Source organism: Aspergillus brasiliensis (genome assembly GCF_001889945.1).
Source record: "Aspergillus brasiliensis CBS 101740 unplaced genomic scaffold ASPBRscaffold_15, whole genome shotgun sequence".
Taxonomy (NCBI): Eukaryota; Fungi; Ascomycota; class Eurotiomycetes; order Eurotiales; family Aspergillaceae; genus Aspergillus; species Aspergillus brasiliensis.
Window position 1 is genome coordinate 1 of NW_027137456.1, and position 8,602 is coordinate 8,602.

Consider the following 8,602-nt stretch of genomic DNA (forward strand, 5'->3'; position numbering starts at 1 on the left):
TCTTGCCAGTAGAGGCAAACTGGGTATTCAGAGCAGAGATGAACTCTTGGATTGACTTATCCAGCAAGGGCTCGAGTTCATACATCGCATCAGGATTATACTGACACAACCTCGCAGGTTAGAGCTCGTCGACCTTCTCAGAGAGAAAGAATCTTCTCTCCAGTAGTCTTGCAAGGGGAGAACCAACCGCCGTTGCAATCCGTCTGCGTTGGGCGTTATGTTGAACCATCGTCCGGGCGGTCCCGACACTTTGTAGGCCAATTTGAGGGTCCAGCGTGATAAACCAGTCTAATCTATCCCATTTGTGGACTTCATGAATGAAGGCCGGATCATTGACCACTACATACTTGGGTGCTGCGCGGTAGATGGGTCCCAGTAACGGAGCGAAATTATCAGCAGTGCGCCCGGAAAATGGGTGCGTCAGTTCTACCGTATTTTTCATGAGCGTTGATATCTGTCAAATGCAGCTCTCGGCTATAGATCTGCCGTAAAAGCCAGAACCTCGATACCGAGGCCCAAAAGGGTCCAGGCACCCCCCGTAAAGGATCATTAGACCAGAAATGAACAAACAGAAGCAGAGACACCACAAGGGGTGGACTGAGAATTGGAAGGAAGGTAAATACTGTCTCCGACATAGCTGGCTGGAGGGCAAAGGGAAAGACAAATTAAGTCAAATAATCCGGGAATCAAGAAAGGTATCTGTAGCCTTTGTTCCCCCTCTAGAAGTTAAATAGGACGAAAGGGTTAACTCAACCTTGGTCAGAAAGACCTGAATCAAGCCGTCCATGTAAAATGCAAGGAACTTGGGCGGCCTGTCAAGCCAAGCAGTCGGAGTAACTTCCGGGGCCGCAAGGGATGGAGAATGTCGTGCTGCAGTTCTTGACTGTCAACGTACAAATGCATGTGCCTCAATGCCGATCCCAGTGTGCGTGTTCTGATCATTGTCTGGCCGTGCTCCGAAACAAACCGTGGAGAAAGTGACATCAGGTAATGACTACTGTATTCCACCAACTCAATACAAGAGACTGTTCACTAGGGGTCGAACAGCGTCTGACTCTTCCCCGTGAAAAAAGGTGGACGAGCTACCCAGAGCGCTCAGTCAGCGCGGCGGCCGTCTTCACTTTAAGTTCTTCTCGAATTGACCCAGTTCCTCAGGCTTTCTCTGGGTCTACATATCTGTCTATTGATGTATATCTGATAGAATGCTATAACGATGTGGGGAATACTCATTCCTAGATTGACGAAAGGGAACTGGAAGAGAAAGTCTTCGCCAATCCGAGATAATAGCGTTTGTATGGTACACGCATATACGCGGACTATCAAGGGAAGAAGATCTGATTCTTCTAATCTACGATCTCATACTATAATTTATAGACAGGAAAGATCGATTTCAGCGAATTGGAATCGAATTGGCGAGTTGAATCGCAATTTGATCTATTCTCGTGATCTGATTGGTCGAATCAGAATTCTCGAGAGTTCCGTAAATCTTTTACTAGATTCGGCGGCCAGGCTGGCCGACAGCAAGATTAGATACAACGCCTTCTTTGAGGCGATGAATCTAACCAAAAAAGAAAGAAAGAAAGAAAAATAAGCACACGCATTCTCTGGTGACGAGTGTCCATCATCAAATCACCTCAATGCTTGGCTAGCTTAAGCTGATAGAAGGCTGTGATGACCAACAAGTTAGAATGACACCATGGGCAGTAACGCGAGGGAGGTACGACAGACTTACCCAAGTCACAGCCGGAGAGAGTCCATGAGTCGACGGCAACGACACCGGCCTTTTTAAAAAGCTCCTTACGCTCAGTAGGGCTGTACTTGTGGCTGTACCCGAACCGAATCTTCTCCCCCTTCTTGATGGTGATATGGTGCAAGGGTACTCCCAATGTGATGTCCCGCTCCCGGGGAGTATACGAGGCCTCGTGGCGACCCATGATGGGGTTGTACTCGCTGAGGTAGTACCAGTCATCCATCTGGAAGACATCCCCAACATGTTCTGTACCACCGGACGAATCGTGGATGATCGAGCTAGCGTGCTGGAGGCCGGCCATGGCGAAGGGAACCACGCCATCCGAGGTATACGCTCGGAGGAACTTAGTCGGGAGCTTGCACGAGTCTATGCTTAATAGAATCGAGCTTTCGTCCTCCGGAGACGTGCAGGCGCTCTCCGCCATCTGGCGGATGAAATTGGCGGCATTTTCGCGCGAAAAGTTTCCGATTGTCGACCTGAGAAAGAGGACATAGTGCGGTTGTCCGTTCATCTTCCGGTCCTTTTGATCCACTCCAGTCCATCGTCGAAGGTCCCGTTGAGACCAGCGCATTGAACATACTGGTACCGCTCACTCGGCAGCGTGTGGAGTGTCGATTCCAGCTCCTCACGACTCAGATCCAGGGCGTAGTACGTCACCCGTTTCTTCTGTTCTTCCAAGGCGTTGAGAATGATCTCAAGCTTGTCCAGACCCCTATGACTCATTAGTTAGATCTCTCTAATATAAAGTTTTCCCCGAAAAGTCGGTTAGAAAGAAAGAAACTGCTCACCCACTGCCCAGATCGACAATGGCGCTATTATCAGCAATGCTCTCCGCTATCTTATGGGACTGGGCTCGGAGAATTTGAAGCTCTTCATGGCGGAGGTAATAGTCGGGTGCATGGGAATGACGGTCCCAGTGTTGTAAGCCCTCCGTGCCGTACAGAATCATGATCGGGAGGATCCGTGGATCCTTCTGGAGCCCATCCATCACAGCCTCATAGACAGAGTCCTCTTTCTTGACGGCACGAATATCATGGATCGTGTTCTGGTTGAGCATGATGAGACAATCAAAGTTCAAAGACACTTGCGACGGCTTGATTGTCGATGCTTTTAGGCCATGCTACCTGGATCAGGGTGGGATGGCTTCCAGGACGCGAAGTATAACAGATACCCGCGAGCACGGGAAGCAAGGACCAGAGAGTTGCCCTTACGTGTCGCTAAACAGGGTACATCGCCTGACACATTCCAATGAACAAGTCAGGGCATGTAAGGGTTGAACTGCCGGACCTCGGTCAGGCTTGGAAGCAGTCTTAATACGTTTACCTTTCAGTACATTCGTTATTATCCAATGCTTGGCAGTAGGGAGTTGGTGAAGCACAGGTTCGGTGAATGGCTGTCTTACGGACCCAAAGCACGTACAGGGCAGCGCATCCCCATGGCTGCAGCTACTGAAGGGAATCAGGGTCGCAGAATGAGACAAATATTGCATTCCCCCTATATCTAATGCAATTATATAGCTCAGTACGGCATTGTACTGAAAGAGAGCTACATTCCACCGGCGCAGGTCGCACAGTCATCCTCGTTGCGCCACGTCATCACGCTCAAGGCGCTGCCAGGGGGACAAGAGCAGCTCTCAAATTGTAGCCCAGGCGCCACAGCAGCTACAAGGGACTTGAACTCCTCGAGTGAGCGCTCCTTCCCTGCAAGGAGAGCATACATAGCAACATCGAGAGTTCGAATGTACTTCTCCATGAACCACGGTCCCGTGCCTGGCTCCGGAGTCACCATGTCCATGATAATCAGCCTAGATCCCTTCGGTAAGCCCGCTACTGCAGCTGATAGGATTCTCTTGGAATCCTCATCGGACCAGTCATGCAGAATAAAGCGGTAGAAGTAAGCATCAGCGACAACGTTTTGGGGCTCAAAGAAGTCATGCTCCATGAAGGTGACTCTGTCTGTGGGTACAGCATGGCTAATTGCCGTCTTGACATCTTGAACAATACAACGTAGATGGGGATACCGAGCAGTAAGAGCTAGGGAGGTATGACCGATCGATCCGCCGACCTACATCGACTTCTCCTTAGCAAAGCAGATCTCTCTACATCAATACACCAAGTGACTTGGGTAGTGCAAGGGCAAGGAACTCACATCGACTAGAGAATTTATGTCTTTCCAGTCGTAACCGTTTACCACATGCTCGATTGATTCCATAGATGAGGCACAGCTAGCCGCCATGAGTTCGTGGAACTGGCGGTCGAGAGTAGGGTTCTGCGCGTTGATCTCCCACAGGGTTGGGCGGAAATTGCCTGTCTGATATGCCAGACTGATGGCACATGCGGCAGGATCCTCTCCACTGGGGCTGAGCTGAAGTGACTCGTACATCTGTGGCGAGGCTTTGGAGTAAACCTCCATCGTCCAGCTCGCCCCGCCGGCGGCTTGCTGGTCTCGGACGAAGATGGATGACATGGAATTATGTCTCACATTACCCTTATCGTCAATCAAGAAAAAGCCACAAGTATTAGCGAAGCATATCAATCTTTTCAAAACCTCCACTGAGACCTTCGACTGCGATGCCAATTCAGCGTAGGTCTTGGATCCCCCCAGCGGGATCATGGACGGGATCTCCAGCTTGGCCAGCGTTCGGATGGTCCCAATCTCAACGCCCTAAGATCGGGTTAGCGGGATGAACTTCTATCCTGCCATCAACTATAACTCATACGGTGCTTGCATAATTTTGCAGATGGCCTAGCGGTCCCCGAGCAAGGCGAAGGATCTTCTCCGCGGCTGCAATGACCTCAGACTTTGCATGGCACCCCTCTGCACTCAGAAGAGGCAATTCAGTGGGAGAATTCTCATCTTCAAACGTATAACTGTCGAGGTTGAACACGCCTAGCTCCTGTGCAAGTACCTTGCTATTTTCAGACAGGATCGCCGTGAGGGACTGCAATGATGACATGGCTGATGGGTGAAGAGAGTGGAAGCAATTGTAACGAGGGGGAGGGTCAACGGGGGGTTGACGAAAGATATAGTCCGGTCCACGAGCCTGATCTTCGACAAAGATGTTATATCCGCGTGATGAAGGAAAGATGACATATCTTTGGGTCTCTCGGGAATGCAAGCAAGGATCAGTCTCCCTGGAGTTGGACTCTCATGCATCGACAGATTTGGCCAGAGCTACATGTCTCCCACTGGCTCCACAAACTTGCAGCTTCACATTTTTTTTCCATGGAGAATTACACCCCCGCATGTTGCAAGGGATTCAGGGCGCATCATTTGTGTCCTGAAAGGTCATATCCAAGCATGCATTCTCCCATTACTAATAGGAGAGTCGCATTCTTACTGCGAGTATTGCGACGCGCACGCCCACCGCAGCTCGCCCACTTCTCCCAAAACCTTAAGAACGGTGCACACCCGTGCCATCATCACCACAAAATATTCTGCAACTGGCATTGGCATCTGGGCCAAAACCGAAAATGGAAGCTCTTTTCGAGAAGACCAATTTATGTGTCCTTGTGTGCTCATTGGTGGTCCTCTATGTCGTTGGACTAAGTGTGTATCGACTTGTCCTTCATCCACTCTCTCAGTTCCCAGGGCCGAAGCTGGCCGCGTTAACTAGTTGGTACGAGTGTTACTATGATCTAGTCAAGGGAGGCAAATTTCTCTGGGAAATTGAGCGGATGCACGACGTTTATGGTAGGGAAACCCCCCCCCCCCCCAACCCGGCCCCAAAAAAACACCAACCCCGAAGATAAAAATTGTTGCCTCGCTTCCTCCAAGGTGACCATGGTGTAACTCCTGTCAGGTCCCATTGTTCGCATCAATCCTCGCGAAATTCACATCAACGATCCGGACTACTATGATGAAATCTACGCCCCATCCTGGAAGCGTCGTGATAAGGATGAACAGTATGTGAAACTTGATGCAGCCCCAGGCTCAGTCTTCTCCACGACCCAGCACGAGCTCCACCACCGACGAGCATCAGCACTGCTACCTTTCTTTTCTAAAAAGTCCATCCGCAGAATTGAGCCCCTTATCTGGGAAAAGCTCGAACGCCTGGGAGCATACCTAGAGGGCTGTGTAGATAGCCAGAAAGTGGTTAATCTCAAAAGTGCAGCCATAGGCTTAACTATTGAGATCATCTCAGCCTATGCATACGGCGAGAGCTACTCCTGTCTGGATAATAATCTTCTGGGCACCGAGTGGAAGGATACTCTCGCAGCAGCTAATATGGAAGCGGCTTTCTTGCGACACTTCCCGTGGGTCCACAATGTAGTTCAGCTACTTCCTTCCAGCCTCGTGCTATTCCTGAAGCCCAGCCTGGGTCTTTTAACCCGGTGGCAAAACCAGATAAACCAGCAGACGGCGATGGTCTGCCAGCGATACCGGGATAGGACGCTTCCGCCGGGCACACTTTTCTCTGCTATCCTCGAAAGTGACCTCCCTCCACAAGAGAAAGAACCCTGGCGCCTGAACAGCGAGGCCCAAAATCTTCTCCATGCGGGAAGTGAGACATCTGCTAAGGTATAATCCCCCACCCAACCCCCCAGCATTTGCGCACTCCAGCGTTCAAGCATCTCCCGCCCGACCACCCTGTTAGGTAATTGCTCCGTTTTACTGACCATTCAACATCAAATGACTTAGACACTTGAACTCTGCATTTTTCACTTGCTTCATGATAAGAGCAAGTTGCATCGGCTGAGAGAAGAGCTGAAGACGGTGATGCCGGAGCCCACCACACCCGTTACGTGGCAAGCACTCGAATCTCTCCCATATATGGTACGCCATTTCGCAATCACCCCATAATTCACCCTTCATTGGAAATCCTTCCCTGTAGATGAATTTTCTTTCTAACCCCGACGGAGTATGCTAATTGGCAATTCTTTTTTAACTTTCTAGGCAGCCTGTGTACAGGAAGGTATTCGCCTGCAAATGGGCATCACCACCCGAAGCCCTAGGATTGCCCCACATGAGGACTTGCACTATCAAGGTTGGAGAATTCCTGCCGGCGTGAGTTCCCACTCAACAGCACCACCGCGCCTCTCTGCCCGCTGAACTCTAACCTCTACACCACTATAGACCCCCATCAGCATGATCAGCTGGTTCGTCCACACCAACGAACGACTCTTTCCCAACGGCCTTGCCTTTCAACCAGAGCGCTGGATCAAAGCATCCGAAGTTGGCTTCCGGTTGGACAAGTATCTGACCTCCTTTATGCGTGGCGGGAGGCAATGCTCTGGCATCAAGTATGTGCACCCCCCTTTCTGGCCAGGGGTTACAAGTAAATATAAAGAAAGAAAACACTAACATCTCCTGCGCTTCTATCAGCCTTGCCTACTGCCAGGTGAACCTCAGCCTAGCGTTTTTGATACGGCGCTTTGAATTGGAACTCTACGAGACAACGCCGAGGGATGTGAGTCCCGATTGGGATTGCTTTGTGGCGTACCCGCCCAAAGATAGCTACGGGACGAGGATCCGGGTCAAGGCGGTTGTGCGGGATTGAGCGTAGCATATTGAGGAAAGAATCCAACTCATTGTTGCTCACGCTTCGGAGTTGCAATAATGAATAAGATGTCATATGTCGGAGGCTGGGGTTGTGTGAATCGTATGACGAATTTAACAATGTACGTCGATACTTCTAAATACTAGCTAAGGAGAGAATATCTAAGAAAGTATTTAAGCATGAAGCATAGATTCCTTTCTATATTTACCTCTAAGAAATAAAGGTTGCATCCGTTATGCGATTATGTTCCTCCCTCGAAAAGCAGAATGATGTAAATAGCTACAGGCTGGTGCTTACAATTACCACCTTAATAAGGAAAGTTATCAGTATCCCACCTCTTACATTACGATACCATGGATCTCGGAAGGAGCCGGATCAGCGGGTGAACTTTAGAAATAAGATCTGGGCATATATGGAGATTAACGAGTACAGCCTACTTCCAGTATCAATCAGTAACTTTCCTCTGCTGTGTAGATTAAGGGGGAAAAGGAAAGGATCTTGGACGCCCGAAGTGTTAACTACTAGTCCGACCCACCCCTGCAGGTTGATTTAGCGCAATACCACAAGCGCGTGAAGGCTCCCTAGCCGGATGAAGTAAGTTCAGCATGAGGACCAATTCTAGCCCCGTCGGCCTACGTCTTCACATGTTTTCTAAGAGCATATTATTTCCTTTGTGTTCTCTTGCCTCTATAATCAATTCTATCGTTGAGAATGGGAGGGGCTAAAGCTGTGACTACAGGTCAGCCGACCTTTAGGAAAAGTTCAGATATTCCCAAGTCCCAACTAAGGTCGGCTAACCCCACTTTAGGTCAGAACATTCACTGAGTAAAGTTGCATAACCGAACCGCTAGAATCGAATCCAACCCTCACTGAACTCGCAGCGGGTTAGGGGCGGGTTAGGGTCGGGGCTCTATAGCCCCTGATCCCTGGAGATACCTTCTACTCTCTCCCTTCCCAGGCATTCAGTCCCGTGCAGTCCCTCACAGGCAGGCTACCTACTCTTGATAACTGTAGCAAGCGCCTTCCCGGACGCATGACAGCAGTCTCTGTATCCGTCTTTCTTTTCCCAGTCGTCCTACTCATCTGTACTTTGATACCACTTCCCATAAGCTTGTTGATAGTTGTCCCATTCTAATTTATGTCCACAGTCGTAGGTCAGATAAACTCCATTCCACGGCTTTTCTTCATTCTTGCACGAAGTAGTAGACTTGCCACACCGATACCACACATGACTGAAGGTGTGGGCCTGAGATGCCAAAATTGCAATGACGGCGGCGGCAGTTATTGGCTTTATAATATTGACTTCGAGCAGTGCAAAAAAAAAAAAAAAAAAAAAAAAAAAAAAAAAAAAA

The 8,602-nt window shown here is 49.6% G+C and overlaps 4 protein-coding genes across 4 annotated transcripts; 1 reads left to right on the forward strand and 3 right to left on the reverse strand.

Moving 5' to 3' along the window:
* On the reverse strand, positions 1-642 carry ASPBRDRAFT_47584 (uncharacterized protein). Its single transcript, XM_067625881.1, has one exon. The coding sequence runs from the start codon at positions 440-442 to the stop codon at positions 119-121; it is 324 nt and encodes a 107-aa protein (XP_067474768.1). The 5' UTR covers positions 443-642; the 3' UTR covers positions 1-118.
* A 636-nt stretch (positions 643-1,278) lies between these two features.
* On the reverse strand, positions 1,279-3,187 carry ASPBRDRAFT_78244 (uncharacterized protein; the record flags this gene model as incomplete). Its single annotated transcript, XM_067629399.1, has 5 exons — positions 1,279-1,666; positions 1,733-2,226; positions 2,283-2,462; positions 2,539-2,795; positions 3,170-3,187. The coding sequence occupies 5 exons, from the start codon at positions 3,185-3,187 to the stop codon at positions 1,635-1,637; spliced, it is 981 nt and encodes a 326-aa protein (XP_067474769.1). The 3' UTR covers positions 1,279-1,634.
* Positions 3,188-3,214: 27 nt separating this feature from the next.
* ASPBRDRAFT_47586 (uncharacterized protein) lies at positions 3,215-4,812 on the reverse strand. Its single transcript, XM_067625882.1, has 3 exons — positions 4,470-4,812; positions 3,899-4,414; positions 3,215-3,814 (listed from the first exon to the last, which is right to left on the reverse strand). The coding sequence occupies exons 1-3, from the start codon at positions 4,704-4,706 to the stop codon at positions 3,296-3,298; spliced, it is 1,272 nt and encodes a 423-aa protein (XP_067474770.1). The 5' UTR covers positions 4,707-4,812; the 3' UTR covers positions 3,215-3,295.
* Positions 4,813-5,117: 305 nt separating this feature from the next.
* On the forward strand, positions 5,118-7,437 carry ASPBRDRAFT_47587 (cytochrome P450). The gene is made up of 6 exons (XM_067625883.1): positions 5,118-5,443; positions 5,553-6,271; positions 6,392-6,526; positions 6,647-6,757; positions 6,827-6,993; positions 7,076-7,437. Exons 1-6 carry the CDS (start codon positions 5,224-5,226, stop codon positions 7,248-7,250), a joined length of 1,527 nt encoding a protein of 508 aa, XP_067474771.1. The 5' UTR covers positions 5,118-5,223; the 3' UTR covers positions 7,251-7,437.
* Positions 7,438-8,602: the final 1,165 nt, after the last annotated feature.

Coding starts and splice junctions, on each gene's coding strand:
- ASPBRDRAFT_47584 (XM_067625881.1), bottom strand. CDS start 442: ATGAAAAATACGGTAGAACTGACGCACCCATTTTCCGGGCGCACTGCT.
- ASPBRDRAFT_47586 (XM_067625882.1), bottom strand. CDS start 4,706: ATGTCATCATTGCAGTCCCTCACGGCGATCCTGTCTGAAAATAGCAAG. Junction 4,415..4,469: donor TGCAAAATTATGCAAGCACC/GTATGAGTTATA, acceptor ACCCGATCTTAG/GGCGTTGAGATTGGGACCAT. Junction 3,815..3,898: donor ACATAAATTCTCTAGTCGAT/GTGAGTTCCTTG, acceptor AAGTCGATGTAG/GTCGGCGGATCGATCGGTCA.
- ASPBRDRAFT_47587 (XM_067625883.1), top strand. CDS start 5,224: ATGGAAGCTCTTTTCGAGAAGACCAATTTATGTGTCCTTGTGTGCTCA. Junction 6,527..6,646: donor TCGAATCTCTCCCATATATG/GTACGCCATTTC, acceptor TTAACTTTCTAG/GCAGCCTGTGTACAGGAAGG. Junction 6,994..7,075: donor AGGCAATGCTCTGGCATCAA/GTATGTGCACCC, acceptor CGCTTCTATCAG/CCTTGCCTACTGCCAGGTGA.